The following is a 16,181-nucleotide window of genomic DNA, read 5'->3' as shown; positions in this document are numbered from 1 at the left end:
GAGTCTGATTTGACTAAGATTTTCATGGTGCGGGATACTGCCTACAATTGTATAAGAGTATTAATATTACAAATTCTAAGAAATCATCATTCTAGGCTATTACAAGCATCCCTGTATTCTTACATTTGCCAAGAGTATTTCAATCATTTTCCTAGTCCATGTTTGGAGCCACATTTGGCTCCATGTAAAAATGTGGTACCGACCGGGCGCGGTGCGCAAGCCTGTAATCCCAGCACTTTGGGAGGCCGAGGAGGGTGGATCACGAGGTCAAGAGATCGAGACCATCCTGGTCAACATGGTGAAACCCCATCTCTACTAAAAATACAAAAAATTAGCTGGGCATGGTGGCACGTGTCTGTAATCCCAGCTACTCAGGAGGCTGAGGCAGGAGAATTGCCTGAAGCCAAGAGGCGGAGGTTGCGGTGAGCCGAGATCGTGTGATTGCACTCTAGCCTGGGTAACAAGAGTGAAACTCTGTCTCAAAAAAAAAAAAAAAAAGTGGTACCATGTTTGGAGCTAGTCTTAAAAAATGTAAGTATTTGGGGGAAGAGGTTCACCAGGCTGTTTCCAACAGACTGACCTCCTTAACTAAGTCACTCATAAAAAGTATCTTAGCTCCTTAGCCAACTAAAGCCTAACTATGTGGGGAGCCAGAGATAGGAGGAAAGAGTGTGGAAAATATGCCAAAGAGTATCTTAGATTAGGACTCAGAGTATCAAAGGCCTTTATCATGAGTTCACATCTTAAAACTCGCCAAAGGGTGAGGTCTGCATATGACAAAAGCTTCAGTTCATTGGCGTCATTTACTCATCTCTTTGTTCCTCATCCAAGGAAGAAAAGAAAAATGGGAAAAATGAAAAGAGGGCACCACATAAAATGTCCCAACCTTGTTTAACCAAAGGCATAATCAATTTGAAGATGGTCCAATTTTTACAGCCTTCACTCAGTCAGCAAGGATCTATAAAACGGGCAAAAAAAATCCAGCAGAACAAACTCTAAGAGAATGAATTTCATGAATTGTTTTATTAAACTGATGATACTGTTCACAAAGTTACTTTGGTGTTCAGCAGTTCCTAATTGGTTTCTACCTTGAAGACAGAGTGACTTAAAGATCTGTTGAGTGAGTTTCCAACATCCAATCTCCCAATATCTAAAGGTTCTGGTAAAATCAGAAGAGATGATAGTAAGGATGCAAAACTAAAGGAAAATTCAATCTCTTTGAACATGAGTACAGTCAAGTCCATCCTTACAAAAACTCTACAAACAGGAAAGTAACGCTAATGCAATTGATTTAGCAAATGCTTTTCACCGACAAGATCACATGAAAATGAGATTTCTCACTCAAGGACCGCATTTTTACTATAGTTGGTTAATAAACAAGTACCAACTATTATCTGTTTTAAGTTCCCAGCTCGGAGACATTCTCAACGTGAGTGGTCTGTGTTTAAAACTTCAGTTTGGGAAAAAACAAAGGCAAGTTTGGGTTTGAATTTTAAAAACATGCTCCTTCAACAACAGATTTTACTTTAACAAGTGTTTACTTTCCTGTTCATTTCACCTAGTGGATTGCACGCCACTCCTGGGCCCCAGGCAGGCATCAGCTACAGTTACCAAGAACTTGGGCTTTGGGGAAAGGGGAGGGGATGCAGCTGAGTGTATCCAAGTGGCCAAAACCAAATCCGGGATCGCAAAAGAAGCCTGTCTGGCCGCTGTTCAGAAAGGGACGGGCCCGGGGTCGGGGAGTGGGGCGCAACCGCGTCCCTCCAGACCCCGGGCCGCGGGCGAAGCGGGGTGTGGAACCGCGAGGGAGAGTCGCCGGGCGGGGCAGGGTAGGTCCCAAGGCAGAGGGAGAAGGGAGCGCCTCCCCACGGGTCCCGTGGCGAGAGTCCTCGATACCTGACACAGGGCCAATTCCTCCTTTAGGCTGCTCAGCTCTTCCTCCAGCAGCTGCGTCCGGGTCACCATCGCCTCCTCTACCGAGATGCCCTCTAGCCCCCTGGACCCCATGGGCGCGCTGAGGAGAGGACCATGAGCCGGAGCTGCCCCCCTAGGCCCTTGCCGGCCCCTTGACCCTTTTTCGCCCAGCCAGATTATATCACTTTTGTCTGCCACCACCTCCCGCGCTGCGCCGGCAAGACCCGAGGCCTCGCTGCGCACTGCGTGTACCTCAGCTCCCCGCCCAACACGTGGGGACCTGGGGCCCAACTGTCGCGCCGGGGGTGGAGGGGGCGGTGAGGGAGGCGAACGCCCAGCCATGGCTGCGGCTGCTAACGGGTCAAGTTCCCTCTTAGAAACTCCACCTCTCTTTTCCCAACCAGGAGCCCGGAACACAGAGCCGCGCATGCGCGAGTCTTTTCCCGCCTTGGCCCGCGGCGTCTCGTGTTCTCCGGCCCTGGCCGGCTTCCCGCGGGCCTTGCGCCCAGCGCGAACGTTGGGTTACGCACGCGCCGTGGCCCGAAAGTGTGAGGCGGGTCCGCCAGGCAAGCAATCCGGACGTGCTGTGCCTGAATCCTTGGCTAGGATCGCCTGAATTTCCCTCCCACCTGAAGCCCTGCCCGCCACTTACACCCCACCTCTTAAAGCCTTCTTTGACTAGCCCTCAACCCCAAATGATCCTTAACTGTGAAATCTCCCTCCTTCAAGAACCCTGCCAACGCCTGTGTCACGTTTCATTGCCCGCCCTGGAGTGTCAGTTACACGGTTAATCTCTCCAACGCTGTTGTAAGCTCCTTGAGGATCAAGGAATAAGTTTTACACTTAAGTGTTTTCTTCACACCCCTTGGCAAAACTGCTTTAGCACAGCTGACATCCAGCTGACTAATGTCAAGGAGACGTGGAAAGCCTTGTGCTGAGCTGGGACTATCAAGCAGGTTTCCCACTCAAATGATGATGCTTTGTACACCCTTTGTCTTTTGTTTTGCAAGAGTCATGATTTCCTTTGAGTTTTTCTGTCAGCTTCTGGCTGGATATCAGAGAGAGCGGAGCCCACATTACTGAACAGTTCGGATCCTTGGAAAGAGTTTGAAATCAGTAATTTGGAGCGTGGTTGAAGAAACAAGATCTACTTTATCTTTTGTTCTTTTTTCTTTTTTTCTTCTGGCTTTCTTTTTAAACTTCAAACAGGCAATAATCTTCTCTTTCTTTGTCCATCAAATACTTTCTTACTATTGATAAGTAAGGAGATGCATATTGAGCTGGCAGAATATTCCTGAAAGCTAGAACTGCCCTCTTTGGCAGAAAGGGTTCCATAATACTTGGGGAGAGCTGAGATGGGGGTTGAGGGACTGTAGAAATAGAGAGATGACCACTTTAACTATTGACCTCATTTAATCAAAAAATTACCATCTCTGCATGAGGTTCTAGTCAGGATGTTAAAAGACACCCTTCCAATTAGAATCCTGCCAAGGCAGGCAAGATAAGTGGACTTCCTTCTCACTGAAGGTGAATTTCTCACAAAAAAAATTAGAAAAAGTATATTTATAAGCCTTGTCTTAGAACTCGCTAACCTACTGAACATTTGCCATATGCTGAGTCCAGTCCTAAGCACTTTTCATATACGAACTCATTCAATTAATATGTCACCTTCAATTAGATATTATCTATCTCCATTTTTTACTAGGGCGGAAACACTTGTGAGGTTACTGTAACTTCCCTGAAGTTCCACATTTGTTATCAGAAAAGCCAGGATTTGAATTCACTGAATTCCACTTAACTCTGAAAATGTGTACTTTGATGTCTACCCCGACTCCACACCTGTGACTTGAAATACAGCATTGGCCGGGCACCATGTGTACTTTGATGTCTACCCCGACTCCACACCTGTGACTTGAAATATAGCATTGGCCGGGCACCGTGGCTAACACCTGTAATTCCAGCACTTTGGGAGGCCTTGGCAGGAGGATCACTAGGTCAGGAATTCCAGACCAGCCTGGCCAATATGGTGAAACCCAGTCTCCACTAAAAAATACAAAAATTAGCCAGGTGTAATAGTGCATGACTGTGGTCCCAACTACTCAGGAGGCTGAGGCAGGAGAGTCGCTTGAACCTGGGAGGGGAAGATTGCAGTGAGCCGAGATCATACCACTGACTCCAGCCTGGGCAACAGACTGAGACTCCGACTCAAAAAAAAAAAAAGAAATACCATTCGGCCTTCATAGCCTATGAGATTTGACTGGAGTTAAGACTGGGAAGTCTAACCACATAAGTTACGTGTTTGGCCCCAAATCAGTATAATGCACATTTTTAATTGCTGCATGTCATTCAATCGAAAGGACATCATTTCACCTCATCATAAAAAGATTATTTTGAAAAGCAGTGAAATATCTTCTATTATGCACAAGCCATTTAAAATGGCTACAAATAGGCCAGGTGCTGTGGCTCACACCTGCAATCCCAGCACTTTGGGAGGCCAAACCTGGCAGATCACTTGAGGCCAGGAGTTCAAGACCAGCCTAGACAACGTGGTGAAACCTTGTCTCTGCTAAAAATACAAAAATTAGCTGGGAGTGGTAGTGAATGCCAGTAATCCCAGCTACTAGGGAGGCTGAGGCAGGAGAATCATTTGAATACTGGAGGCAGAGGTTGCAGTGAGCCGAGATCACGCCACTGCACTCCAGCCTGGGTAATAAAGCGACACGGTCTCAAAAAATAAAAATAATAACTAAATAAATGAAATGGCTACAAATAAAGAACAACTCAGCAGCATTAGCTACATTCACCATGTTAGGCAAACACCACCACTATCTAGTTCCAGAACATTTTCATCAACAGAAACAGAAACCACATACCCACATTAGTCATTCCACATTCTCACCACCCCCAAGCCCCAGGCAATCATTAATTCCCTTTATGTCTCTATGGATTTGCCTTTTTCGGATATTTCATATCAATAGAACCATATACTATGTGGCCTTTTGTGTCTGGTTTCTTTTATTAGCATAATGTTTTCAAGATTCGTCTATGTTGTAGCATGTATCAGTACTTCATTCTCTTTTATAGCTGAAAATATACCATTGAAGGAATATACTACATTTTGTTTATCCATTCATCTGTTAATGGGCATTTCGGTTCTTTCTACCCTTCTCCTATTGTGAATAGAATAGAGTTGCTATAAACATTCATGTACAGGTTTTTGTCTGAACACTTATGTTCAATTTTTTGTTTATATACCTATGAGTGGAATGTCTAGATCACATGTTTAATTTACTGCGGAATCATCAAACTCTTTTCTACAGTGGCTGTGCCATTTTACCTTCCCATAAGCAATGTATTAGCATTCTAATTTCTCATCATCCTCACCAACGCTTATTTCTGTTTTTGTTTTGCGTTGTTTTTTATGGCCAGTCTAGTGGGTATAAAGTGCTGTCTTCCTTGTGGCTTTCATTTGCATTTTCCCCATAACTAATGACAGTGAGCATATTTTCATGAATTTGTTGGACATTTGTTTCTCTCCTTTGGAGAAATATCTATTCATTCAAGTTCTTTGACTATTTTTTAATTGGGTTATTTGTCTTTCTGTTGTAGAGTTATAAAAGTTCTTTATTGGCAGACAATTTTTAAGAAAAGAAATGTGCACATTTCCAGAAGTATACATAGGAGGTATTTATTTGTATTAGTTATTTGCTGAAATGACAGAAATGAATGAAATGTTAAATACAAACACTTGTGACTCAGAAAGATAAGTTAAATATCCACACTGCTACATGAATAAAAATGTGCAAAACAAGCTGTTTCTCCTGTTCAACTCTTTGTCTAAACATTTAAAAGTGATAGTATCTGTTCTGAAGAAATACATAATGGAGTCTGCTGAGGATGAAATATAATAGAATAGAGAAATGCATAATTCTCTCAATATCAACATTGTATAGCTGAAATATTGGGAAATAATGAAAGAAATGTGCAAATTAATATGGTACTTAAATTTCCTCTTTTACCTTAATTTTTAAAATTTATTTTTAACTTCTGTTTTAAAAGAGAAAAAATGTATTAGCAGTTTCTCATCCTTTATATTCTTTGTTTCCAGAAAGAATGCAGAATTTTAAGACCTGTGTATTTCTGCTTTACCAATTTTGTATAATCTTTATTTGGATAGCAGAATTTAATTAAGTTTTAAAATATCATTAGGTATTGGCAAGACCTCAAACGTCTTAGATTTCTTTTCTTATGATTTTAAAATTTATCTTAGTTTTTAGTGTTTGCCATGTCCTAGAGATTTAAATCAAGAATCACTTGCTTCAGCATCAAAAGAGGAACCCATAAGCTAGAATGTGCTGATGTGGTACTTGAATCAGTAGTAGATGTATCATGACAGCCTAGTGTGGACAAATCTCAATCCAGAAGTTAGCAGAAGTAAATAAATAGGATTATTCTGTGCTTTCAATTACTGCAATTTTGATTGAGCAATTCCTGACAACTACTGATACCCTGATCAGTCCTAAGAATGTTCTAGGTCACAATTATAGGTATACAAGGAGACATCATCAGTTCCTGTTCAAAAGTTATGACCCAACTGAGCTATGACAGCAGAATTTCATTTTCCAATTTCATCTCCAAAGATTGCCAAACAGTCCAAAAGTGTTCAAACAACTGTTGCTTTTTCTAAATATAAGCAAAAATTATCTCCACTGAACCACAAATATAAGTGTGTATGTTGTTCAGCAGGGGGGTGGGGCAGGGGGTGGGAGTAACCCGTAAGCCTTAGGTTTGAGTAACTTGTCTCAGCTTATTTGGTTCAGCAAAATTTGGAATATAGTCCCAGGTTCCCTGAGAAGTTCAGCTGGTTCCACAAAACACAGGGTTGCATAGTTACAGTATTCCTTTTCAACACATGACCACAGTGAGGCAACACCCTACTTTTTCAGCCTTCTTGTTTATATTTAAATTTCCTCCTCCCTAATAGATGGAATTATACATTCCTGGTCCTAGGTGTTCTAATTGACTGTTCTTTATCCTCGAGGCAGTATTGCAAAAGTACTTCAATTCTTCGAGCACTTTTCTCCCCTGATTTTATCCTAAACATGAAGGCCTTCTTTTTCCACTGCCAATGACCTTGTTTGACATTTCTGTCCTGAAGATTCTTACTTATTCCACATTACAGTGGTCTCACACACTTATATACAGAAATACACACACACACACACACACACACACACACACAAGCATTTGTCTCTTGAAAATCCAGAATACCATGTCTTCAGTCACCACTCCTTTGCCTTAGTAAGAGGGCTTCCATAACCAGAGAAATAGCACTTTTTCCCAACCCAACATCATCCTGATGTGTCACATACCCACTTATGATGCATAGCAGACTTTCAATAGCAGCAGCCAATTCCAGACTTTTCTGATTTTCTTAGTCCATATTAGTAATTGACTGTTTATCCTCATCTTCCGTGTTAGCAATAGGAGATAAATTTTATCAAATGGCCAAGGAGATGGCAGCAATATTGAATGGCAGAATCACACTTCTATTGAATGTGTTTAGGTAACCCACACAGAGGCACTGATTCCAGTCTTAAGTATGAGAAACATATACGTCACCTTACCATCAGAGGGCCAATTCCCTTTCTGCTTGGTGAGGTGATCAATCAGAGTACAACAAGAAATTGATGGCAACTCATACTGAGTACTTCAAGAAACAGTTAAAACGAAGACTAATCACAAAGGTAAGAGTAGGACAGAGGGAAACACACTGTACCCTAAGCCTTCTTTTTTTTGAGACGGAGTCTCGCTCTGTTGCTAGGCTGGAGTGTGGTGGCACGATCTTGGCTCACTGCAACCTGCGTCTCCCGAGTTCAAGTGATTCTCCTTCCTCAGCCTCCTGAGAGCTGGGACTACAGGCACACACACCACCATGCCTGGATAATTTTTGTATTTTTAGTAGAGATGGGGGTTTCACCATATTGGTCAGGCTGGTCTTGAACTACTGATCTTGTAATCCACCTGCCTCGGGAGGCTTCTTAAAGGATGAGAAATGTTATCACCCTAGGCTTGAAGGGATGAGAGAAAGAGCAGCTAATGTTACAAGGAGAGAGAAGGGCTGGGTATAGAGAGCTGCCTGGTGAGAGGCACAGACTATGGAACTTTGGAGCCAGGGGAACAAATGTTCCAACTTCTTCTCTCATACCCACCTCCTCCTGTGCTACTCACTTGCTGAACCCAACCAGTTCTTACAGGTCAGCCCACCAGGACATGGAAGCAGGGTGGGAAACATCAGGAAACAATCTGGGGAAGCAAACATGAGGTATCTAGCTTAAAAGGCCAAGGTATTCTAATAAGCAGCAATTGGGATGCGGTCTAAATTGCATCTTATTATAGAAAATAAATGATTTAAATTAACAACTCTTATGTCCTTCTCATGGAAGCTGGTTGGACATTAATTGACAACAAGCCCACAAAATTTCTAGAAAAAAGTGAATCACACACTAAAAAAGTAGAAGGAACAGAATTCAAGCAAGAGTTAAGCAAAGAGTTAGGCTTGTAAACAGAAACCCCTCTACAAGTCCCAAAGGGAATGTGTCTAGGTACTTTTTTTATCATCTTCACATTCTTCATTAAACCCAGTTTCCAGAAGGTCTGGACTATACTAGGTAACTCTGATTATCCTCAATATTATGTATTCCAAGATAATTTGTACTTAATTTGTATTTTGCATTAATTTCCTATTTTACATCTCTTTTATAAATGTATAATTCTCACATTTTATTTAATGTGATTGGTAGTTCTATATTATTTATATATTTAGATATTATAAGATCCTAGATGGAAGAAAATGCCTGTTTTTTCCTTATCACTCATGATACCTATCACAATTGCCGAACACAGGAAGCCGAATGTCTATTAGCTAGCTTTCTATAAGCCACAGAAATTCTTGCCATCAGCAATTAATAGATATTCCTCATGGTAGTTACTAATATCTCACCTTAGTATACAGGGCTTTGCTATGAACAGAGAATATTTTTGTGGAGTATCAGATATCAAAATTAGTATTTGAGATAAATCACATAGTAGCAGTATGCTAACTACTATTGGTGGAAAATGAGACTGTTAAATCCTGGATAAAATGGTTCCCGGTGCTACCAAAATTTCTGTTTCCAAACAATGTTTTCTGATGTAGCAAACTTCTACAGCAAATTCCTTGGGAAGAGAAAAAGGCAGAAAAGGATATATGCATTCAATTCGGGGACCCCTTGCCAGAACACTCATTTCTCATTCCTTAACTCATTTTCATTTACTCATTACTTCCACCCCCCCTTTTTTTTTTTTTTTTTTGAGACTGAGTTTCGCTCTGTCGCCCAGGCTGGAGTGCAATGGAGCAATCTCGGCTCACTGCAACCTCCACCTCCACCTCCTGAGTTCAAGATTCTCCTTCCTCAGCCTCCTGAGTAGCTGGGATTACAGGCAGGCACCCGTCATCATGCCTGGCTAATTTTCATATTTTTAGTAGAGCCAGGGTTTCACTATGTTGGCCAGGCTGGTCTTGAACTCCTGACCTCGGGTGTTCACCTTGGCCTCCCAAAGTCCAGGAATTACAGGTGTGAGCCACCATGCCCAGCCTACTTATTCCTTAACTCTTTTAACAAGTATTTATTGAACACTTCTAGGAATATATCAATAAACAAAACAGTCTCAATTCTGGCTTTTACAGAGCTTATGCTCTACTAGGAGAAAACATATCATAAACAAATAAATATATTATTAATTAGTGATGTTATATATTTTAAAAAGCAAGGAAGAACACTAAGTAATAACAGTGATAAGGTGCAATTTTAGGTAGTCAAGAAAAGCATTTCTAATAAAGAATAAGCAAACACCTCAACTGACTGGGAAGCACACCATGGACCTATCTGGGAAAGTATCAGACAATGAGGACACTGAAGGTATAAACATAAATCAAAAGCTTGAGTGAAATCTGAACACTACAGTGCTTTATAGATTGTGAGGGATAACACATCCATTTCCCAGGAAATGTCTATTATCCTTCAATCTCAAAGAAGCTGATCCCCAAGTGGATAAAATATCCAGATGGCCAGGGAACAAGTTTTGTAATCCACAAGAAAATCCCACATATAAATCATGCTGAAAGTCTCAAATAAGATAAAGAAGCTGACCTGGAGTTAAAAGAGAAATGATGGTTACCCCCAGTTCCCGTGTGATGGTTGTAGATAAAAATCACATAACAGCTTTTAAAAGAATGTTACCTGGGTTCCATCTCCAGACATTATGATTCAATGGATGTGGTATGGGACCCAGCATTTTTTTTTTAAGAGTTCCCCAGATAAGTCTAACATGCAGCCAGAATTGAGAATCACTGAGTTAAGCTGATAAAAACTATGCCATGCTTTTGTGCTTCTGGGATGCACAAAAGATGTCTCACAATTATTCACTTAGTCAATAGTTAATCAAATTATGTGTGGAATACCTAATATGTGCTGGAAGCTTAACACTGGATATACAGAAAAGCCAAGGCCAACCAACTCCTTCTTCCTGAACTCATATGGGGAAAGTAAATTGACAAACAAGTAAGCAACTTCAACAACAACAACATAAAGAGTGTAGTAAGTGCTAAAAAGGAAAGAAAAGGGCGGTGTGATGGAGACTATCTGGGCAGGGACTACTTTCATTAAGTCAATTAAGGCGGGGGCCTCTGAAGAGGTGGAATATGAGCTGAAATCTGAAAAATGAAAAGGAACCAACTATTCAGAAAGTCTGGGGTGTTAATGGGAAATACATAAGACCAGAGATACAAAGTCGCTTGGTGTGTTCTAAAAACAGAACAAAGGCAAGTATGGCTAGAATTAGGAAGTGTGAAAGGAAATGTGGTGTAAGATGAAGGAGGGAGTTTGGACTTTATTCTAAGACGAACAGTAAATAATGGAAAGATTTTAATCAGAAGGGAGATACGATTTCACTACATTGATGAAAAACCACTCTGCTTTGAAGAGAATGGATTATGGGGTTGGGAGAAGAGGAATAGAAGCAGGAAGACCAGTCAAGCAAGAGATGATGGTGGCTTGGACCAGGGAGTTTGCAGGGGGAAAAGAGATACGGTGGTATTCAGGATGTATTACAAAGGGTGAGCTGACAGGACTTCTTGATTCATTGGTTGTGAAAGAAGACAGCAAAGGAAGGATCTGGTCTGCAAGAGTTTGGTTTGGGAATCTGAATAGCTGGAGGTACCATAAATTGAGGTGGTGAAGACTACTGGATGAACAGGATTAGAAGCAGGGAATCAAAAGTTCTCTTTGAGATCACCTAAGGTCAGGAGTGTGAGACCAGCCTGGGCAAAATGTAAAACCCCATCTCTACTAAAAATACTAAAATTAGCCGGGTGTAGTGGTGCGTGCCTGTAGTCCCAGCTACTCAGGAAGCTGAAGCAAAAGAATCCCTTGGTTCCAGGAGGCAGAGGTTGCAGTAAGCTGAGATTGAGCCACTGCACTCCAGCCTGGGTGACAGAGCAAAACTCTGTCTCAGAAAAAAAAAAAAAAGGCCAGTCTCAGTGGCTTACGCCTGTAATCACTTTGGGAGGCTGAGGCAGGCAGTTCACAAGCTCAAGAGATTGAGACCATCCTGGCCAACACGGTGAAACCCCAACTCTACTAAAAAAAAGCAAAAATTTATTGGGCGTGGTGGCACATGCTTGTAGTCCCAGCTACTTGGGAGGCTGAGGCATGAGAATCTCTTGACCCCAACTGGTTGCAGAGGTGGAGGCTACAGTGAGCCAAGATGGTACCACTGCACTCTAGCCTGGTGACAGAGTAAGACTTCGTCTCAGAAAAAAAAAAAAAAGTTCCCTTTGAGATACACTGAATTTGAAATGTTAAGAGACTTCTAATTAGAGATGTGAGTAGGCAAAAGAACATGCAAACATGAAGTTCTTGGAAGAGATTCTAATCTCAAAATACACATTTGGAAATCATCAGCCTATATCTGGTTAGGTATGTAGAACTCATTGGTATGTAGTAGTTAAATATGCATGAGACATAGTGTCTTGAAGGAAAGGCAGCAAGTCCTCTTCTTCTTAGAGATTTAACATTGTTTTCTTTGCTGTTGTTGTTGAGACAGGGTCTCACTCTGTCATCCAGGCTAGAGTGCAGTGGTGTAGTACAATCATGGCTTACTGCAGCCACAACTCCCAAGCTCACATGATCCTCCCATCTCAGCCTCCAGAGTAGCTGGAACCCCAGGCACATGCCACCACAACTAGCTAACTTTAGGATTTTTTTATGGAGATGAGGTCTTCACATGTTCCTCAGGCTGCTTTTGAACTTCTGGGTTCAAGCAATCCTCCTGCCTTGGCCTCCCAAAGTGCTAGGATTAGAGATGTGAACCACTGTGCTTGACCTAAACATTGTTTTAGATCTAATGAATTGAGATGATCCTGACTGAGACCCAGTGGTAGAAACGGGCCCATGAGAGAAGGGAATGTCTGGACTGGTAGCCTCAGATTGAGTACTTAACTGAAAGAGCTTGTAGAGTGAGGGCCAGTTTTGACCATAGTGCATGACTTGCACTGGAAATTCAAGTTGACTCTTGTCACCGAACATCTGTTTGAGGACAATGGCTGAGCAGCTGAATGTAAACCAAAGAGCTGTAAACTTGGAAGTTTGACGATTAACTGCCTTTGGTCCAGCATGCAGCTGGAGAGTGTGGGATAATCTTCCCCTAAAGAGAATGGATGTGACCTATGCAGGGTTCTGTACCAGGAAGGGTGCCATTACTACTTCAGACAAGAAAGTCAGTCCAACATACAGAGTCAGTTCTCAGCCACAGACAAAGATGCCATGGAAACAATGACAGGTGGAACTCAGAACTTTCAGAATAGGAACATTTCCAGGCCTCTTCTCCTCTGGCTGTTAGTCACAATTAGACTCTAGACTACGTAAGGGGGAAGCTCCAAAGCAGAAAATGAACATCTCGTTAATTGTGCTGGTGAGGTCTTGAATATTTACTGCGATTATCATAAGAATAAATGACCATATTTGTACCCCAAACTGATGAGGTGCTTCATACTAAATACATAAATGTAGAAGGCTACATTTATTCTTTTTAAAGCTATCAAGGCAGTGTGATGTAGTGGTAAGCGTTTAAATCTGAATTTGAAGCATGAATTCATGACTTATCTGTCATTTAACATTTTGAACATTACCTAACCTAAAAATAAGAATTAAAACAAGCTTTATGGGGCAGTATGGATCAAAAGCAACAATGTCAGTAAACACTGTTTTACTCTTTCCATGTTTCATAGTAGATGCTGAATAAATATTAGGAATCATTAAATTCTTATTAAGTATTATTAAGCTATTATTTAAATTCACCTTGTTACACTCACCCCACTGTTTTTGAATTCATTTTGAATTCTGCTCTGCTCAGCTTTATACTAGCTGGTTATTTGATAAATGTCAACATTTTATGTTCTTATATAAATATATTTTTAAAATTTTTACGAAACAGTCTATAAGACACATTACTCTTCCCTTTCCTGAACTCGCCTATCCAGTCCTACCCAATTATAGTTCTTGAGTGCATTCTAGATATTTCATATGCCTTAACCTTCTCTCCCTAAACTCTAATTTCTTTGAAGATAAGATTCAGATCTCAGTCTCCTTTTAAAATGTCCTATCACATCCTTAACAGTATGAGAAATACAGAAGACAAAAAATATGTACTTATTAATTTGAAGATGGTCCTAGACAGAATTTGCACATAGGTATTGATTATTTTCTCTTTTTGGTTTACTGGTCCCCAGAAATGTAACACACATACACAAGGAAAATTATAATATCTGTGTACCATAATTCCCTGTGAATCCAGTTCCTTTTGTTTAAAATGAACAGACTAGATCAGGCAATCCTTAGACTCGTTTTCTGTTCTAAAAATCACTAATATCATTAAATAAAAAACAACTGCATTTCTAAAAAAATTCCAAATATAATGAATACTCCATTTATTCATTCAACAAATATTTTTTGAAGGACTACTATGTGCCAGCCACTCTTCTAGGTGCTGGAGAAATAGCAGTGAAAAAAACATCTCTAACCTCTTGGAGTCTATGTTTCAAAGGAGTTGTTTTGTTAAAATCTTGACCAAAGTAATTTCGAAACCAGAAAGAAGACAAACACAGGTCATACATCAGGGTTTTTGCCTTTAGAAAGAAATCTTCATCTATATCTTTTTTCTGTTTTATTCTAAAAGAAAGAAATCAGGATTCCAAGCCAGTCTGTATATTTTCTATTCAATTATCAAAATATGAAAGTCAGAGGTAGGCAAGATTCCCTCTATTCACTCCACATATCGCCATCTGTCCATTCTTGCCTTAAATATTTTGCCCACTACCCACAATTCCCATCTTGTCCTACTACCCCTACCCCAGTTCAGACCTTCATTCATTCCAACCTAGATTAGTAAAATAGTCTCCTACTTGTTCTCACCCAATTGAACTACTACAGCCAGTCCTTGCTTGACTAAGCATAGCTTTCAGTATGGCACATTGCAGAACAGAGACTGATGTGGTTTGGTTGGGTCTGCACCCAAATCGCATCTTGAATTATAGCTTCCATAATCCCCACGTGTTGTGGGAGGGGCCTGATGGGAAGTAATTGAATCACGGGGGCGGTTTCCCCTATGCTGTTCTTATAATAACGAGTAAATTCTCAAGAGATTTGATGGTTTTATAAGCATTTTCCCTGTTGGCACTCATTTTCTCTCCTGCCGCCCTGTGAAAAGGTGCCTTCTGCAGTGATTTTAAGTTTCCTGAGGTCTCTCCAGCCATGCGGAACTGTTAGTCAATTAAAGCTCTTTTCTTTATAAATTACCCAGTCTCGGGTATTTCCTCACAGCAGCATATGAACAGACTAATACAGAGACCTTCTGTGGTTCCTTGCTGCTTTCATAACAAAATTCAATTATTTAACCTAGTATGTCAGGCTTTCTACTACTTTCTGACTCAACACTGTTTTTCAATATTACTTCCCCCTACTTTTTCTTCCATACTCTATGCTGCAACCAAAATAAACCACTTATTCTCCAGCCCTACCCTCTACCTTACACAGCCATTACTTCTGATCTCTGGATTCTGTTCCTTTTATCTGGAATTTCTGCCCTTCCCCAGTAGATGAATGCCACTTGTACCTATCAGTAGCTTAAATACATAGGTGTTTATTTTCTCACCTTACAAGAAACCCAGATTTAGGGAATCCACACTACTCCATGTCACAAAGAACACCAGCTAGCTCTTAAATTCTTACTCTGTTGAACTGAGCAAATGACTTTCATCTTAATGAAAACAAGTTGTTATAACTGTTAGGATTACACCTTCCTGCCTGGCTAGACAAAGGGGAGAGGAAGGAAATGCACTTACATCATAAAAGCAAACGCTTTCCCCAAATTCCCTAGTAGATTTCCACTTACATCTCATTGACCAAACTACATTATCAGGCCACACTTAATTGAATGAGAGATGGAAAAGCAAGTTTTTTTTAAGTGAACATATTATGATCCCAAACAAAAATTAGTGTTCTCTTAATAGGAAAGAGGAGGAGAGGCAACTTTTGCAAAATAGCCTAAGGTGTCTGCTACAATTAGCAACCAACAGTATCAAACACACACAGTCAGATACATTTTACTTATAATTCTTCTAATTCCTGATTTCGCCTCCATCTTTTCAACACTAAATAAACAACAAAAGCAGGGGCAGTTCATGTTTTCAAATCACAGCTCACACATAGTCCTGTCCATAGTGTTGCTTTCCCATTACTCCGTTTTTCCTACTGTTCTCACTTAGCCAGGTAGGACAATCCCTCTTTCCTGCAGTGTTAGTGATGTTGCAGACAGAAGCAGAGGGTACTGGGAAAGGAGACTGAAAGTCTAGCATGGAGCATGGTTCTGGGTGCTACACTTATAAAGTATGAACTCTAATTCTGGTATAAATTATTACATTTTCGTTAGTCTGCTTTTGGTTATTTTGGGAGAGACTATATTTTTAACAATGTTGAAATTGTGTTTAAAATAAATTAGGTATTGTGACGTTAATACTGAGTGACAAATGTAAAATTCTATTTTATACCAAACCCTACTATTACTACAGTTGCTGGAAACATCTTTCCCTGTTCCATATTTGGGAAGCTAGGCTCCTGGTTTTTGGAGATGGAACTCAAGAAAGAGTTTATTTTCTGGAAACTAACTTT

At 40.7% G+C, this 16,181-nt stretch overlaps 1 protein-coding gene across 12 annotated transcripts in view; it reads right to left on the bottom strand.

Moving 5' to 3' along the window:
- Positions 1–2,329, bottom strand: part of CNTLN (centlein) — a 329,556-nt gene extending 327,227 nt beyond the window's left edge. For all 12 annotated transcript variants that reach the window (XR_013534372.1, XR_008481669.2, XM_054256412.2 and 9 more), the window contains exon 1: positions 1,897–2,329. Coding sequence is in view for 10 of the 12 variants with exons in the window: in XM_054256412.2 (XP_054112387.2) it covers positions 1,897–2,256 (360 nt within the window). In the remaining 2 variants the exon portion in view is untranslated. The remainder of the gene's footprint in view (positions 1–1,896) is intronic.
- Between the last annotated feature and the right edge of the window lie 13,852 nt (positions 2,330–16,181).

Source organism: Callithrix jacchus, chromosome 1 (assembly GCF_049354715.1).
Source record: "Callithrix jacchus isolate 240 chromosome 1, calJac240_pri, whole genome shotgun sequence".
NCBI lineage: Eukaryota > Metazoa > Chordata > Mammalia > Primates > Cebidae > Callithrix > Callithrix jacchus.
Note: the sequence above shows the minus strand (reverse complement) of the source record. Positions and strands in the feature narration are given on the sequence as shown.